Source organism: Bos indicus x Bos taurus, chromosome 26, assembly GCF_003369695.1.
Source record: "Bos indicus x Bos taurus breed Angus x Brahman F1 hybrid chromosome 26, Bos_hybrid_MaternalHap_v2.0, whole genome shotgun sequence".
Lineage (NCBI taxonomy): Eukaryota > Metazoa > Chordata > Mammalia > Artiodactyla > Bovidae > Bos > Bos indicus x Bos taurus.
In genome coordinates, this window is record NC_040101.1 from 26,996,617 (window position 1) to 27,015,511 (window position 18,895).

The window sequence follows — 18,895 nt, forward strand, 5'->3', positions numbered from 1 at the left end:
TTATTTTTCTGGGCTCCAAAATCACTGCAGATGGTGACTGCAGCCATGAAATTAAGAGACGCTTACTCCTTGGAAGGAAAGTTATGACCAACCTAGACAGCACATTCAAAAGCAGAGACATTACTTTGCCAACAAAGGTTCGTCTAGTCAAGGCTGTGGTTTTTCCTGTGGTCATGTATGGATGTGAGAGTTGGACTGTGAAGAAGGCTGAGCACCGAAGAATTGATGCTTTTGAACTGTGGTGCTGGAGAAGACTCTTGAGAGTCCCTTGGACTGCAAGGAGATCCAACCAGCCCATTTTGAAGGAGATCAGCCCTGGGATTTCTTTGGAAGGAATGATGCTAAAGCTGAAACTCCAGTACTTTGGCCACCTGATGCGAAGAGTTGACTCATTGGAAAAGACTCTGATGCTGGGAGGGATTGGGGGCAAGAGGAGAAGGGGACGACAGAGGATGAGATGGCTGGATGGCATCACTGACTCGATGGACATGAGTCTCAATGAACTCCGGGAGTTGGTGATGGACAGGGAGGCCTGGCGTGCTGCGATTCATGGGGTCGCAAAGAGTCGGACACGACTGAGCAACTGATCTGATCTGATTGACAGATATTTTTTAAAAAGATCTAGAAATAAAACAGATGCATAGATGGAAAGACCAAGTATGATGGAGATGTTATTTTTTACAAAGTTAATCTATAAATTCAATAAAACTCCTTCAAAAACGTACAACAGGTTTTCTGTGTAACTTGTGCATGCGTGTGTGCAGGCTCTGTCACTTAGTCGTGTCTGACTCTTTGCAACCCCACGGACTGTAGCTCATCAGGTTCCTCTGTCCACAGGATTTCCCAGGCAAGAATACTAGAGTGGGTTGCCATTTCCTTCTCCAGGGGATCTTCTCGACCCAGCGATCAAACTTACATCTCCTGTGTCTCCTGCATTGGCTGCTGCTGCTGCTGCTAAGTTGCTTCAGTCGTGTCCAACTCTGTGCGACCCCATAGATGGCAGCCCACCAGGCTTCCCTGTCCCTGGGATTCTCCAGGCAAGAACATTGGAGTGGGTTGCCATTTCCTTTTCCAATGCATCAAAGGGAAAAGTGAAAGGGAAGTCGCTCAGTCGTGTCCAACTCTAGCGACCCCATGGACTGCAGCCTACCAGGCTCCTCCATCCATGGGATTTTCCAGGCAAAAGTACTGGAGTGGGGTGCCATTGGCAGGAGGATTCTTTACCACTGAGCCACATGGGAAGCCCTTTGTGTAACTCAGTTAGGCTAATTCTAAAATGTACATGAAAGCCCTAACGGCCAAGAATATACTAGACATTGCTGAAGAAGAGGAAAAGGAAGTCTTTCTCTAGCAGAGATTTGTTTTGATGCTTCCCTAATTAAGACAGTGGAAAACCGATAAAGGAACAGACAAACAGATCAATGAAGAGACTAGAAACCCCAGAAACAGACACATGCTACAGAGCAGTGAGGAACAGTCTCCCCCAATGACGAGCCATGGGACAAGTGTGTGCCCACTGTAGAAAACAAGGAAATTGGACCCCCGGCCTCACACTATTTGCAAAAATCTTCACTAAGTGGGTTGTAGACATAAATGTTAAAGGCTAAATCATAAAAGCTCTTGGAAGATAAGATAGCGGTTTATCTCCATGATCTAAGATTAGGAAAACTTTTCTCGCCTTTTTTTTTAATTCAAAAATCGAATTGGCTGTATTAGGTGATTCATGAATCAGGCAGCATCCCATCCAACAACTGCAAGGGTGCCCCAGGAAAGCACTTCTCAAATACAATACAGAAAGCAGTAACTGAAAAAGAAAAACCAGACAAGATGAAGTATGTTAAAACCAAGAATTTCTTGTTCATAAAAGACACCGTAAAGAAAATGAAAAGATGGGCACAGAAGAAGAATGTATCTGCAATAGCCATAATCAGCAAATGGATAAAATCCAGAACACACAACAAACAAACAAGAAAAAGACATCCAAGAGAAACACGAACAGGACACTGAACACAAAAGAAGAAATCCAAGTTACTAACAATCCTATGCAAAGAAACACTTAGTAGTAGTCAGAGAAAAGATGAATTAAAACCACAGTGCAAAATAAAACATCAGATTGTCAAAACTAAAAAATTCCAACAATATCAAATGGTGGAGAGAACGCAGAGTAAGGAAAATTCTCATAGGATGCTGGTGGGAGTGTAAACCGGTATACACTACCCTATAACCTAGCAATTCTACTTCTAAGTTAAGTCTTGGTGAAATTCATGCATACATGCACCAGTATAAAAGCCAAAAACTGAAAACAACTGATATAGCCAACAGGACAATGGTAAATAACTGGTGATATAATCATATATTGGAATTCTATGCAACAATTAAAATTAACTATAGCTCTAGTGATAAGAAAGACAAATCTCACAAACCTAAAGCTATTCTGAAAGAGGTAAGACACCAAATACACTCAGTACACACAAAAGTTATGATGCTTAGTTATACACTGCTAAGTAGTAAAGTATAAGGAAAGCAAAGAAATGAATAACTTACAGACAGGATAGTGGTTTCCTTTAGTGGGAGAGCAGAACCAATTCAGAAAGGAGGTGAAAAGGATTCTAGAACACTGGCAGAATTCCTTTACTCTGACGGTTGTCAATATTGAGTTCACTTTATTACTGTTTGCTAAATGTACATCTATGTGTTGTACTTTTCAATATAATGATTATATGTTTCACTATTTTTTAAAAAGGCGCATGCCCATCTGGGTCATAAAATGAATCACTTTTCATCCAGCGCAAGTCAGTAACCCAGCTTCAATTCAACAGATCATTTTACGGCATTCCTTCTTTTTTTTCTGTTAAAAGCAACAGAATTCCAAATGTAAAAAAAAAGTGAGGGATATTACATATCTTCATTTATATGTCAAATAATACTATTAAAAAAAGAGAAAATAAATTTAAAATCAGGAAGCTCTTTCAAGCAAGAGAGTAACTGTTACAGAGCTATGTAGTGCAGGACTAAGTGGAAAGAATACAACTATATGATGAAAAAATGTTTCAAACTAAATACACAAGACAATCGCCTATTTAGAAATTAATCTTTGTAAACAGTTATAAGCATATGCGAGTTGGAATCAACTTCAGAAACAGCTTTCTGTTGCACACTATACATACTATTGTAAGGTTTGATTGCTTTTTCTCCTACACGGAAGAAGTTTATAAATTTTTAAACGTTCTAGGGAATCTTGGACAGGAAAAGAGGTTATGAAAAAGACGTAACAAGTGAGATAAGTTTAAATTTTAAATTTTCTGTTTTAAAAAGCTCCCAGCTTACTCCTTGGAAGCATAAAATAGTGAGACAAAAACAGAAGATGCAAAGAACTCCCATTCTTCAAATATCACACTAAAATATATACCAAGCCCACAAAAATTATCCTGACACAGTCTTACAGTGTTAAACTACATGGAGTAAAGCTCTTATTTTTCAGAAAATTTTCAATAGGTATCTCACTATAGGAAGACATATTCACTTTGCAATGTCATGAAAGAATTAAATCACAGAGTATTAGCATATCAACACAATCTGCCTGTGCCAGAAAATGGTTTTACTATCTTCCTAGGTCCCTTTTCCTGTCCCATCCCATATTTCGCTTTCAAGCTCTAAATATAACAACAGTAATTTTCTGCCATTTCCTGAGCCCTTTTTCGTCTCTTACATTTATTATTTCCTTTAATTCTCACATACTGAGGAGTAAGTTTTACTGATGAGAAAAACAAGACATGGAATGATTAAGTAACTTACCCAACGTCAGAGGTTGCTATTGAGGGAGCCAAGATACAGTCCAACTCCAGAGCCAGTATCTTAATACTACACTGTTTCTATTCAATAAAACATTTATACCATGAAAACTGCCCATAATCACCTACTGCCTTCTAACTACCAGATCCCAGATACCTCGAGGATTTATTACTGCCTTTCCTAGATAACTGCATACTCACACAACATTAATGGGTAAAGGAATCTAAACATTTAGGGAAATCTATGATTTTCCAGCTAAGAAAAAGGAGGTCCAGAGACATTAAGTGTCCTGTCCAAGATCTCAAAGCTTGTTTGCAACAACCAGCAATAAAACATAATTCTTAACTCCCAGAAGCATCTTCCCACTGCACTAAAAGCCCTGTCTACCACACTTCTAAGGAAATGGCAACCCACTCCAGTGTTATTGCCTGGAGAATCCCAGGGACAGGGGAGCCTGGTGGGCTGCCGTCTATGGGGTCGCACGGAGTCGGACACGACTGAATCGACTTAGCAGCAGCAGCAGCACCACACTTCTATACTGTAAGCTCTTGTTGAAATCCACACCCTCCACATTAGGTACTGAAGTTTACTCTGCCAACTTTCACAGCACACAAGAGCATCAGCAGCACTCACAAGCAGGTAACACACATTCTTTCATTTCAACAAACAGAAAGAGAAATGCACTATGTGCTAAGGCAATAGAATTAACCCAAATGTGTATCAGAATTTGGCCCCTGGTCTTATCATAATAGCATAAATACATTAACATGTGTGTTAATAGTGCCATAGTAGCAATGTGAACAACGTGTTTTGAAAGCACACAGAAGAGAGTAGGCATTTCAGACTAAGAAGGCGGGGCTTTGAGATGTGTCAGAGCCAGTGTAAAGGCAGGGTGGGATGGTGCTTAGAAAGAAGGGAAAATGATATCACTTCTACCACCAGAGGTTTAAGTTAAAAAAAAAAAAAAGCAGTAATCATAAACACAGGGTCAGAAGAGCTGAGTTCAAATCTAGGCTGTGACTGGTGTGAATGTGAACAATTTCTGTGTCTCAGCATCCTCATCTATGAAATGGAGATACTAGTGACCTGCATGTCTCCCAGGACTTTTGTGGGGGCCAAATTAGTGTAAGTTAAACATAAGTTATTTATACTTCACATCTAGGCAACCCTGTGGGTCCTTCCCCTTAAAAACTGTCTCATAAAAACCTCACCCTTCAGATGAAAATATTCCAATGACATCATTCGTATACTCCTTACAGGATAGTAAACATTTAACACAAATGCCCTCAGACTAAAACAGCAAACTTCCTTCTACTGAGATGAATATCTGGGTATAAAAAATATTTGTGTGTATATATATTGGGGGGGGGCGTGTTTTTTAATTTCTTAAGCCCTGGAATGGATTTCTAGTCAGTGCTTATTATATTTAGAAACTAGTATCTGATGCAGGTTTCCTTCTGGAAATTTTCTATCAGAAATTACATTCCATTTTACAGTATGCTGTCAAGCAACCAACTCAAGAATAGTCTACAAGTAGCAATCGCTTTGCTCTCATCCCAAGAGACTGGTTATGTATAAGCTACAGATACAACCAAATACATACCCCGGACCCCAAAAGGGAACTATTTTAGTATAAGCATATATATGAATGCAAACAGCTTCACAGAAAAATAGAAATCCACTTTAAATGAATGCAAACAGCTTCACAGAAAAATAGAAATCCACTTTAAAGTATAATGAGTTTCTGATATGAAAACATTTGAGGGCCAAACCAGACAGACCCCTCCTTTTAATGTAAGAACACCCTCATTTCCTTTAACCTTTAACAGAGTAGACTGTATCCCTTGCCTCTCTTTGGCAACCATTCTTTAAACTACATCCAGGCCCTATTTTGTTCAACCTTAAACCCTACGTCTTAGCTACTCCTCGGATGGTAACCTAAATAAAGTTTCAACGTACGTTTACGAAGTCAAAAGAAGGTCCCAAAGATAGGAACGGGACGCGAGAGCGAGAAATCCTCGTGCCACTCCCGGCCGCTGGCTGTTTGATCTCTCAAGTGTAACTTCCCTTTTCTCCCTCTTACCTTGTACACTTTTCCAAAGGCTCCGTCGCCCAATTCTCCTATAATTTCCCAAAACTCCTCTGGGTTCAGGTCCCTCTTCACATGTTCGTACTGCTTCTTCTTCTTATCGCTCCCCAACTTGAAGATCTTACGGAAATTGAAGAAGGACATTTTCCCTCCCCAACAGAGTTCCTCACACTTAAGGATCAAAAACAATAAGAGGCAAAGTTTCTCCTCCCTCGTCTCCCGCGCGAGCCCGGCGGGCGGCGGCGGCGGGCGCGGGCAGTTCGGGCTCCCGCCGCTCCGGCCAGGCGGTCCCGGGGGAAGGCGGGGCGCGACTCCCCCTCCGGCCCACGGGGTGGGGGCGCTGCGCGGCGGCCCCTCCGCCGAGCCCGGCCCGCGAGCTGCACGGCTAAACGCCTGGCCCCCGGCCGGCCCTTGTGGGGCGGCACCTGCCCCGACGCTCGTCCCCACCCGGCCCGGCCCGACGGGTCCGAGCGGTCCGGACGCCAGCGGCCGCGGCGGTTAGGCCCTTGTCAAAGCGAGTCTCCAGGGGCGGCGGCTACTCCGGGCTAGGGACGCAGCTGGCGGCTCTGAGGCGAGCAGTCGGCTGGCCGAGCTCTCCTGCCCCGGGCCGGAAACCCCGGGTCTCCTCTGCAGCAGTCAGCTCCCGCGGCTCGAGGCCCGCGCGTCCCCTGGGCTCTGGGGCGCAGCCGCCGCCGCCTCGCTCCCTCCCGAGCCCACGCAGCCTCTGCCTGGAGCGCGCACCAACGCCGACGCCGCAGCGCGCCCGCCGGCTTCCCCGGCCGCGCGCTCGGCTCTCCGCGCGCTCGCGCGGGGGTGGCACCTCTAGCGCCGCGCACGCGCGTTGAGTCCCGCAAGCTGGCTGCCCAAAGAGGCTTGCTGGCGCCCTACGCCGGGTGCGAGGTGGATCGTAGAGCGGGCAGCGGGTTGATGGTTCCCCGGGGTTTGCCCTCCAAGCCCCAAATCCTTGTCAGTCCACGGCTTTGACGGAGTTGCCCTTTGCGCACGACCCTCTTGGTTGTGCTAGCGGATTTTGCCTCCATTCTGGATCTGGGAAAATGTGTAAAGAGTGAAAGCTGAGCTGCCCGGATCTGGACTTTTTCGCTCTCAAACGAGCCCCAGAATAGAGTGAGAGGAAAGAATATGCAATGGCTGTTTGCTTAGGATCCAGAATTTATCAGCTCTCTGACCCTGGGCGGGTAACCTCTCCGAGCCTCAGTTTCTTCATGATGAAGTCAAGGTCCTTAAAGTCCCGATCTGGGGATTGTGGCGAGGAGTAAAGGCAATGGAAAAAATCCCTATGCACTGTGCCTGCGCTGGTAAATGCTCAATTTCAGTTCTGGCTGTTATTAAAAATGTGCACGTAAAATAGACATAAATATATAAAAGTTAAGCCGACTTCTTAAGTGATGACTAGGGCATTCTTTTGAGGCTAATCTGTCTTCTGGCCACTTCCATAGCCATCATCCTGGTATCACCCTTCATGACTCCATCTGAACCGCCAACTAAGGCCTTCACTACCTGACCTGTCTCCTGCCCCCTTGTACAGCACTAGTGGAAGACTACCTACTGTGGGCGCTGGCTAGGATCTGTCAGATGGTGCCTTCCCGTCCTCAGAAGAGAGCACTTTCAAGGCAGTCGCTGATTAGTCATCGTGATATCCAGGTACTATACCAACATTCCTGGCATATGACAGGTAAGCCGGTCTCGTGAATGAATGAATGAATGAATGTTATCTGGAGCAGAAGACATATTGCTATGTAACCCTACCAACGGAGAAGGCAATGGCACCCCACTCCAGTACTTTTGCCTAGAAAATCCCATGGACGGAGGAGCCCGGTAGGCTGCAGTCCATGGGGTCGCGAAGAGTCGGACACGACTGAGCGACTTCACTTTCACTTTTCACGTTCATGCACTGGAGAAGGAAATGGCAACCCACTCCAGTGTTCTTGCCTGGAGAATCCCAGGGACAGGGAAGCCTGGTGGGCTGCCATCTCTGGGGTCGCACAGAGTCCTACACGACCAAAGCGACTTAGCAGCCGCAGCAGCAGCAACCCTACCAAATCATTTTGCCGTCCAATCCCAAAGTGACATAACAAAACCCGGTTTCCAGTAAGAGGAATATGGTGATTTTGTTTCTCAAGACACTATATTTTTTGATAGTCTTATAACCTATAATGGAAAAGAATAAAAACGAACATGTATATATAATATATATACGTATACCTGAATCACTTCACTGTACACCTGAAAATAACATTGTAAATCAACTATATTTTAATAAAAATTAAAACTAAAAAATAAGTCGTTGTAAGGAATAAATAAAATTAAACTATATACTTTTGTGTTTTGACAAGCATAAACACCTGTGAAAACAATGCCATAATTAATCTATTTTCAATTGCTATCATTTATGTAGGTGGCTTACATGAAAAGATAATATGTGCTCATTGTGGAAAATGAAGAAATACACAAAAAAATTAAAAGTGTTATAGTTCTACCATTTAGAGATAACCATTGGCAAGACTTCATCATATTTCCAAACAGAACTTTCTGGCTGTACATTAATTTTTTTTACATGGATAAAATTATACTGCCTATAAAGATTTGAAACTTGTGCTTTTCATATTTCAGTGATTAGTGTTTTCTTCCATCATGAGATATTTAGTAGATTACGTACCAACTTTTCTCTGTTTCAGATAAAACATTGATAAATATCTTTGTTCACAGATCCTTTTCCACATATTTGATTATTTCCTTAGGATAAATTATAAGAAGTAGATTTGGGTCCAAGGATATGTCTTTCCTTTTTTTGTTCTTTTCAAAATAGAAAAACCTTTACCATTTTCTCAATTAAAAGATAGCATATTCTTGTTGTAAATTAAGTCAAATGATACAGAAATGATAAACTAGGAAGCTGTCTATAATTCTCCCCTCTTGACTTCACCCTACCCAACTTCACCCCCAACCTAACCATGTTAAGAGTTAAAACCTTATGAGCAGGAGGGAACTTTGAGTGGTAATAAAAAGGTTCTAAAACTGGATTGTGGTAATGATTGCAAAACTATAGGCATTTACCAAGAATCATTGGATTGTAGACTTACAGTGGGTGAATTTGGGGCTTCCCTGGTGGTTCAGATGGTAAAGAATCTGCCTACAATCCAGGAGAACTAAGTTTGATCCCTGGGTTGGGAAGATCCCCTGGAGAAAGGAATTATACCAAAACTAAACTACTTTTAAAAAGTTATAGATGTATGACCAAAAAAAAATGACCAAATTATTTTCTGTGCATATGATTTTTAATATAAAATGACATCTGATATGGATCATGGACATCTTTCTATGCCAGCACAAATAGATATATCTAATCCTTTTTAATAGGGATGTAGAATCCCAGTATATATAGCTGTACCATCATTTATTGAAGCATTTCTCCACTGGCAGGCATTTAGGTGGTTTCCAGTTTTTTGTCATTACAAACAATGCTGCAGTGAGCATGCATATACAAGCATCTTTGTGTATTTGTCTGATTATATTTCTTTAAGATAAAGTTCAAGAAGTGGAACTGCTGACTCAAAGAACATAATTTAAAGTGCTTTTACCTGTTGCCAAATTGGCCTCCAGAAAGATTGTAGAGTGCTGCTCTCTCTTCCTACTAACAATCTATGTATGAGAATGTCAGTTTTACCAGACTCTCAATAGCACCAATCCGTCTTTTTAATCTTTGCCAAGATAGTCCAAAATTATCTCTTATTGACATTTCTCTGATTATTGGTGATGTAACCTTTTCAGGTATATACTGGCCACTTTTACCTCATATTTTATAAATTGCTTCATCATATCAATGAATAATATCAAATGACATTGTCATTATTGTATAAATGAGATGATCAAGAACCTCACTAATATACTTTGGTGAAATGATCATGGAGAGTTAATAATAGCTTTTATAGCTTTTCCATGGAGCTACACCCACAGAAATTATTTAATAATGCCAAGTGAGACGATATTTAGACAGATTCCAATTTTCCCAGTAATGACTAGGATTCCCGTAATATCTAGATGTTTGTGTTATCTGTAAAAAATAATTTGGCTCCCTTGAATTTTTAATCCTTTAAAAATTAAGCTTAAACAGTGACCACGTGGAAAAAATATATATATACATATATATAATATTCATTTAATACCCAATGTTTTGTCACTAACACTCACTAACAGATTGGTAAGAGGAGAACTATTTTCACAATTTATCAGATCACTAATCTTCACTGATAACAGCAGGGATACCACTGAAAATTAGAAACTGAATATATATGGACTGCTTACTACATGCTGGACACTGCGCTGTGTGGTTTCCATGCATCATCTCATTTAAACCTCATATCAACCCTGTGAGGTAGGTTCTGTGATAGCTCCCACGTAAAAGTGAGGAAAACTGAGACACCATTAAATATAAATAGCATGGTCATGGCCTCAAAGGTAGTAATGGAAGACTCGAACTTGAATGCAGATCTCAGTAAACCAATTCCTTAGCGTTTAACAACTCCACTGTGACTCTGTCCTCATCCTTACTGAGCTTCTGTAACAGCTGTCTCACAGGATTGTTGTCTCTGCTATTTCTTTCTCCTTCCCTTTGTAACTTGAAAGCATCCTCTACTCATGGTCTCCACTTTGTGAGCTCCCAAACTTTGTGTGTGTGTGTGTGTGTATAAATATTTTTACATATAAATGTGTATGCGTGTGTGAAAGTGTATGGGTGCTGGGTATGTTTGTGTGTGAATGTGTATATGTTGTGTATAGGGATACGTGTGTTTGTGTGTGTGAGCATGTATCTCTAAAGGTATGTGTATGTTTCTCCCTCTAGACTGAAAACACTTGGAGGGCAGGGACTGTGTCTTGCTCATCCTTACACCCCCTGCATCTAGCCCAATGTGTCTGTCATATTCTATATATTTTTGTCAGATAAGGAATGAAAATAAAAGAACTTTATACCTAGTGAAAGCAAACTACATGTCAATTCCTTTTCCCTTCCTTTTTTCTAATTTAAGCAGTAAATTTGCCAAGTTCTTTAAATATTGCTGTAGAAGTTACATGGAAGGAGAAAATACCTTTTGTGTACAAGTACCCTGTGGTATAAATATGTTTTTCTATCCTTGTGGAGTTACAGTTTAGGAAGGAATTTTTTCAGATATTTTAAGAAAGCAAACTGCAGTTATGACAATTATTCTCCTGAAATAGAGTTTGTGTGTTATTCACGAAAATCCAAACCAGATTTTTGGTCATTTTTTTCCTGTTTTAAAAGTAAACAAATTACCTGATTTAAGCTATTTTTTATTCAAAAAGGGAATCCAAAAATATCCTCCCTTCTCCTTCATCTCCCTTTCTGCCTCATACAGAACTGTTACACTTACACTCCCACCCTTTCCTCATCCCTAACCACTTCTGCTGAAATGACTCATAAGCATTTCACAGCGTAACAAGTCTTAACATATTCAGATCTTTAGGAAATTAAAAAAAAAACCCACTATACAGACATACTTCTTTTACAAGTGGTATTCAAATTCCAATGTAAAAATCTAGACAGCGTAACATCTTTTGAACTTTAAGGATTTGAATGATCCATATCAAATTTATTTCATTCAGACGTTAACTAGCCACATTATTCAGGCAACAAAGCCTGTGAAGTCAGTCAAGCCTGTAAGGTTGATGATAGAAGTATTTGTGCTCATCTATTGCTTTATGCTTTTATGTATTACATTTCTTCTATCTTTGCTACATAAGATGTATGTTGGGTGGGATTCTTCTGAGGACTGGCTCAAAATTACTCGTCCTGGAATTTCCCTGGTGTTTCAGTGGCGGTTCAATCTCTGGTCAAGGAACTAGACCCCACATGCCACAACTAAAGATTTTGCATGTCCCAGCTAAGACCTGGTGTAGCCAAATAAATAATAAATAAATAAAAGTAAAATATATTTAAAATAATACTTCTCCTGTGATTAACCAGTTCTTTGGGCAAGTCACTACCCTACACCCTGAGGATTACACAAGTTTCACTTTTAACAGAGGTGGCTTCAAGGAGATAAAATAATTCAGAATGACCCAGAAAGCAGGATAACACCCAAGGTATTCAAAATTGTGCAGTATTATAGTTTGCCTCTTCAGAATGATCATATGATCTTTAAGAGCCTTCTCAACTACAAACTTCTGTTTTCATGAAACCCCTAACTTCAGTTGCCTTGTATACTAGTAATTGTGTCCATTTTTCTGACACAATTTTGACTGAAGAGTAAATAAATGCAGTTAGGAATTTTAAAAAGAAGGGCATGTCTGCCAAAAGTCATTGAGAATCTCTCTGAAAACTCTTCTTGGGATAACCTTTAAGAAATTTACCTAGTAAGACGTCACACTGTCACATGCTGGAGGGAAGAAGGTATGTTTTCAGAATAAAGTCAGTGGCTGTCTTCCAAAAGAAATTTTTAGGTTTTTCCTGTAAAGAAATAACTTACCACCCCCTTGTTACCATCTCGTATTTCTTCCTCTTCCTCTTCTAATCTTTTAGAACCTAGTACCTCACCCAAGGTTTTAAAGAAAACTTTGTTATTGCACATTCCTGTTTCACAAAGCCATCACTGCAATTACAAACCACATTTTGTGGCCTATTACAGTAAATCATTAACACTATCATGAGATGCTGCCTGTTTGTCTGGGTGATTATAATTTTTGTCTATTCTTGTGACCCATATTTTTTGTTGCTGCAGGAAGAAATTAACCAATATAGATTTTTATTACAAGCATATATATTCTCGACTTTTTATCCATGGGAACTTCACAAAATGGCATCTCTAACAAAAATGAACAAATTATGTGTGACTGAAGGTTTAGCTGCATAAACATATGTAGAGTTGAGTCTTTAAATCCCTATTCAGAATTGCTATCTTTCATTCACTCCTTCATCCAATACATAGTCTCAATTTTCTGTTATACTCCAAGCAGTATTCTAGAGACTGAGGAATCAGTTGAAAGCAAAACAGAATTAATAATAATAAAAAAATAAAAACATGAAGCCTCTTAGAACTTATGTTCTCGATGATTAAGTGGGATTTAGACAAATAATAAAGAAGAGATAATATCTTTAACCCAGTGATTCTTAACTAGGGTCTAGGGGTGATCTCACTTGCCCCCCACCCAGATATTTGGCAATTTTTACAGACATTTTAGTTGTCACGATAAGGGGATGAGGTGTTCCTAGCACCTAGTAGGTAGAGGCCAAAGATATTGCTAAACATTCTGCAATGAACTGGACAGTTCCCCATCTCACCCCTAACAGGGAATTATCCAGCCGAGGTTGAGAAACACTGAACTAATCTTTAATATTAGAGTCCTGGATGTTGATTGCCTTTGAGAGAGTAGTGAGTGGAAGAGGACAGTGTATGGGGGTGAGTAGAGGGTGACTTCTGCTTGCTGATTACATGGATACACTTATTATGCAAAATTTCTCTTAACTCAAAAAAATTCTCTTAACTCTGCCCTTATGGTTGGTGCATTTTTCTACCTGTATAATTTTAACATACACCCACTACATTTTTTGAAACTCCTCCCACCAAGAGGTGAAGGATCAACATTTCATCCCCTTGAATCTTAGATCTGTGACTGCTTACCTAATATAATACAGCAGAAGTGACACTATGCAAATTTCCAGACCCAGACTTTAAGAAATTGGCAGTTTCTACTTCCTGCCATTTGGAATGCTCACTCTTGGAACCCGGCCACCATACTCTGAGGAAGCCCAAAACAACCCATGGAGAGGCCCATGTGGAGGGAACTATATGGAAGGAAAGAGAGGCCCCAGGCTGTCAGTCCTTGTTGAGCTCCGCCTGACAGCCAGCATCAACGTGCCAGCCATGCTAGTGAACCATCTTAAAGTAGATCCTCCTGATGTTATTCAAACTACCCTAGCTGACATCCAATGGAGAAGAACCAAGCCTTCTCCACTGAGCCCTGCCCAAATTGCAGATTCATGAGCTAAATAAACAACTCCTTTAATTTAAATGACTACGTTTCAGAAAAGTTTCTTAAGCAGCAATCTATAACTGAATCAATGTTAAATAATTCAGAATTTTACTTTAAAAAAAAGAGTACTACAACCCTATAAAAAGAGTATCATAGCCAAAGATGGAGAAGCTCTATACAGTCAGCAAAAACAAAACTGGGAGCTGACTGTGGCTCAGATTATGAACTCCAGATCAGAATTAAACTGAAGAAAGTGGGGAAAACCACTAGGCCATTCAAGTATGACCTAAATCAAATCCCTTACAATTATACAGTGAAAGTGACAAATAGATTCAAGGATTAGATCTGATAGACAGAGTGCCTGAAGAACTATGGACAGAGGTTCACAACATTGTACAGGAGGCAGTGATCAAAACCATCCCCAAGAAAAAGAAATGCAAAAAGGCAAAATAGTTGTCTGAGAAGGCCTTACAAATAGCTGAGAAAGGAAGAGAAGCGAAAGGCAAAGGAGAAAAGGAAAGATATACCCAACTGAATGCAGAGTTCCAAAGAATAGCAAGGAGAGATAAGAAAGCCTTCCTCAGTGATCAATGCAAAGAAATGGAGGAAAACAGTAGGATGGGAAAGACTAAAGATCTCTTCAAGAAAATTAGAGATTTCAAGGGAACATTTCATGCAAAGATGGGCTCGATAAAGGACAGAAATGGTATGGACCTAACAGAAGCAGAAGATATTAAGAAGAGGTGGCAAGAATGCACAGAAGAACTATACAAAAAAGATCTTAATGACCTGGATAACCACAATAGTGTGATCACTCCCCTAGAGCCAGACATCCTGGAGTGCAAAGTCAAGTGGGGCTTAGGAAGCATCACTGTAAACAAAGCTAGTGGAGGTGATGGAATTCCAGCTGAGCTATTTCAAATCCTAAAAGATGATGCTGTTAAAAGTGCTGCACTCAATATGCCAGCAAATTTGGAAAATTCAGCAGTGGCCACAGGACTGCAAAAGGTCAGTTTTCGTTCCAATCCCAATGACAAAGAATGTTCAAACTACCACACAATTGCACTCGTTTCACATGCTAGCCAAGGTCATGCTCAAAATCCTCGAAGCTAGTCTTTAACAGTACATGAACTGAGAATTTCCAGATGTTCAAGCTGGATTTAGAAAAGGCAGAGGAACCAGAGATTAAATTGCCAACATCCATTGGATCATAGAAAAAGCAAGGGAATTTCAGAAAAACATCTACTTATGCTTATTATGAGGATCACAACAAACTGAAAATTCTTAAAGACATAGGAATACCACATCACCTTACCTACCTCCTGAGAAACCTGTATGCAGGTCAAGAAACAACAGTTAGAACCAGACATGGAACAAAGGACTGGTTCAAAATTGGGAAAGGAATACACCAAGGCTGTACATTGTCACCTTGCTTATTTAACTTATATGCAGAGTACATCGTGCAAAATGCTGGGCTGGAAGAAGCACAAGATGGAATCAAGATTCCAGGAGAAATATCGATAACCTCAGATATGCAGATGACACCACCCTTATGGCAGAAAGCTAAGAGGAACTAAAGAACCTCTTGCTGAGGATGAAAGAGGGGAGTTGGCTTAAAAGTGTTAGTTGGCTTAAAACTCAACATTCAAAAAACTAAGATCATGGCATCCAGTCCCATCACTTCATGGCAAATAGTTGGGGAAACAATGAAAACAGTGACAGACTATTTTTTGGGGCTCTGAAATCACTGTGGATGATAACTGCAGCCATGAAATTAAAAGACATTTACTTCTTGGAAGAAAAGTTATGACAAACCTAGACGGCATATTAAAAAGCAGAGACATAACTTTGCTGACAGAGATCTGTATATTCAAAGCTATTGTTTTTTCCAGTAGTCATGTATGGATGTGAGAGTTGGACCATAAAGAAAGCTGAGTGCCCAAGAATTGATGCTTTTGGAGATGATGATTGATGGTGTTGGAGAAGACTCTTGAGAGTCCCTTGGACTGCAAGGAGATCAAGAGATCTCCTTGATCTCCTTACAAGGATTGATTGGTTAATCAATCCTAAAGGAAATCAGGCCTGAATATTTATTGGGAGGACTGATGCTGAAGCTGAAACTCCGATACTTTGGCCGCCTAATGTGAAGAGCCAATTTATTGGAAAAGACCCTGATGCTGGGAAAGACCCCTGATGCAGGAGGAGAAGGGGATGACAGAGGATGAGATAGTTGGATGGCATCACTGATTCAATGGAACTGAGTGTGAGCAAGCTCCCGGAGATGGTGAAGGACAGGGAAGCCTAGCGTGCTGCTGTCCATGGGGTTGCAAATATTCGGACACAACTGAATGACTGAACAGCTACATTCAGAATAGTATACTAACCAGTTTCTCAGGTACCCTTGTGATCATCCTTCTTTAGCCTTACAGATGCTCCACTGGAACCTGACCTCTGCAAATAGAGTTCTCCAGTCTGCCTTTAATCCACTATTACCCTAGATCCTCAGTGCCTTAAATTCAATCCACTGGCCTTACTGTCAAGTTTTAGCCACCCCGTTCTATGCCTGATTGCTGGAAAAGTTATTTTTTGTTTGAACCTTCATGTTCAAACTGCATTGACTCTAATCAGCTCACTCTCAAACCAAAGAAGTTAGAAATGCTGGTTTCCAGATTTCTCTTTGGCTTGGGGAAGGACACTTGTGTGGCTTTTGCACACCTCACTAAAGCACACTGCCCAGGGGGTAGGAGAAGGCTGAAATCCAGCACACATTTTTTTAACCAGGCTGAGTGCCTAAGAGTCTATCAGCCCAAAGGCATTTCTGGTTTTAACAAAGATAATTTAGAAAGTAATGGTATCACTGGCCTCTAACATAGACCTCAGGTGTCATCATTTAAACATCAAGAATATTCCATATTCCCTTTCCATCTTTTCTATTGTCTTAGGCTCTGTGCTATCCCATGGCATTTCAGACAGGTCTTTCAAATATGAGACATTCGACTGGGTGACCTCTAAAGAATTTTGTGCCTCAAGTTCTATGATTCTATATTCCATTTCTCCTATATCCCCTCTTTTTATAGACTTAATGCCCTGTCCCTCCACCTGAGAAGTCTAGTCTCTACAGTCCTCTATTCCCTGCTGCAGCAGAAGTTTCCGTTCTTTCCAACCCACCCCAAATTATCCCCTTTTCTAACAGTCTCATATATAATGTGCAAACACTCAAATTGTAAAGGTAAATCCTATTGACTTCTATTACAACTTTTTAAAAAGTTGAAAGCTATGATTACTTTTTAATTAGTTTTTTTAAGGGAAAACAAAATAATTTTAACATGTTGTATGTTCTTGCTCAGAGAGCGAGTTCACCCTTGCTCTGCCTTATAGTTCTATCCAGACAACACAGGAGACCTGGGTTCAATCCCTGGGTTGGGAAGATCCCCTGGAGAAGGGAAAGGCTACCCCCTCCAGTATTCTGGCCTGGAGAATTCCGCGGACTGCATAGTCCATGGGGTCACAAAGAGTTGGACACAACTGAGAGATTTTCACTTTCACTTTTCAGACCCTCTAAAGATGGGTGATACCCACCTGCATTGGTGAGGGTGGATCTTCTTTACTCAATCTACCAATTCAAATGCTAATCTCTTCTGAAACACCTCTACAGACATACCCAGAAATGATGATTTACCAGCTATCTGGACTTCCCTTAGCCCAGTCAAGTTGACACTAAAATTAACCATCATGTCATACAATGGGATACTAATTAGCAACAAAAAGGAATGAACTATGAGATGCACACAATGACACGAATGAATCTCAAAAACTGAACAGTGTGAAAGAAGCCAGACCAAGAAGAAAAAAAAAAGTACATGGAAACTAAGATGCAAACTAAACCATAGTGATAAAAATCATGCCAATGGCTGTTGAGAATGAGGAGAGAGAGGAATTACTCAGGGACACGTGGAAGCTTGCGCAGGGTTGGAGGGTGATAAGTGTGTTCATTATTTTGATTATGGTGATGGATTCATAGGTGAATCTATATGTCAAAACTTACCAGACTGTACACTTTAAATATGTGCTATTTGTTGTGCTTTTTACACCTCAGTGAAACTGAAAATTACATTTTAATGATGTTATCCAATCAATCAGTAATTTTAGTCAATTATTATGACCTTGTATCTTATTTAAAGGCAACTCCTGGGTTTCTCCTTAGTAATAGTAATAATAAACCCCGGTTTATATACGGCTATACAACTAAGTTTACAATCAGAGTCCCTAAGCAAAACATTAAGAAATGGTCTTTTGATAACTTTGTTCATTGAATATTTATTTTCATAGAAAAGAAAAATGGTAGCATTCAGGGGCGACCTGAGCGGGCTTCGATACATCCATCATCTCCATTGGCAATGACACCTTCCATTCTTTGAAGTGGACCAATGTTTTAGACATGGTTTTTCTCAGCGTTTTGTAAATGGTTGGAAGTAGATCCTCCAGCCTCCAGTTCCAAACCAGTAAGCTCCCAACACATACAATTCCGTGTCACCCCTGGGAGAGATCTCCCCCTTTTAGTGACTCTTTCTATAATGTGGAAGCCACTTTGGTGGTTTGTATACCTGTGATTAGCACTGATAATTATCCTGAGATTCATTGAACGTTTTGTTTCTAATTGACATTCACTAAATTTCTCAAAATGTAGGCTTCCAGCAGAACCCTGCAAGTTCTTTGCTCCCACTGAAGCTCTCCGCCTCAGGAAACCATCTTAATTCCACTCTACAGCTTTGCCTTTCAGATGTTTGCTGGTTCACATAACAACAAGGATTAGGGAATTACTAAAGGATAAAGACTGCTTTGAAGCCAGTATTATTGCCATCCAACCCCAGAACCGATCTTGCTAAACCCACAAACTCAGAAGCACAAGCTCCCTTCAAGAGAGCTTTCCTTTGTCTTCCTCTCAAGCCACATGATTTACTTTCCCAAAGGGAGGTTGTGTTCCATTATGTTTTGATTGCATCCAGA

The 18,895-nt window shown here is 40.6% G+C and overlaps 1 protein-coding gene across 2 annotated transcripts in view; it reads right to left on the reverse strand.

The window, feature by feature from the left end:
* The window catches only part of SLK (STE20 like kinase), a 62,314-nt gene extending 55,700 nt beyond the window's left edge, over nucleotides 1-6,614 (reverse strand). The window contains exon 1 of one of the 2 annotated variants that reach the window (XM_027529336.1): nucleotides 5,876-6,614. In XM_027529336.1, coding sequence (XP_027385137.1) covers nucleotides 5,876-6,025 — 150 coding nt within the window. In that variant the 5' untranslated portion in view covers nucleotides 6,026-6,614. The remainder of the gene's footprint in view (nucleotides 1-5,875) is intronic. The other variant, XM_027529337.1, reaches the window with a different exon arrangement.
* Nucleotides 6,615-18,895: the final 12,281 nt, after the last annotated feature.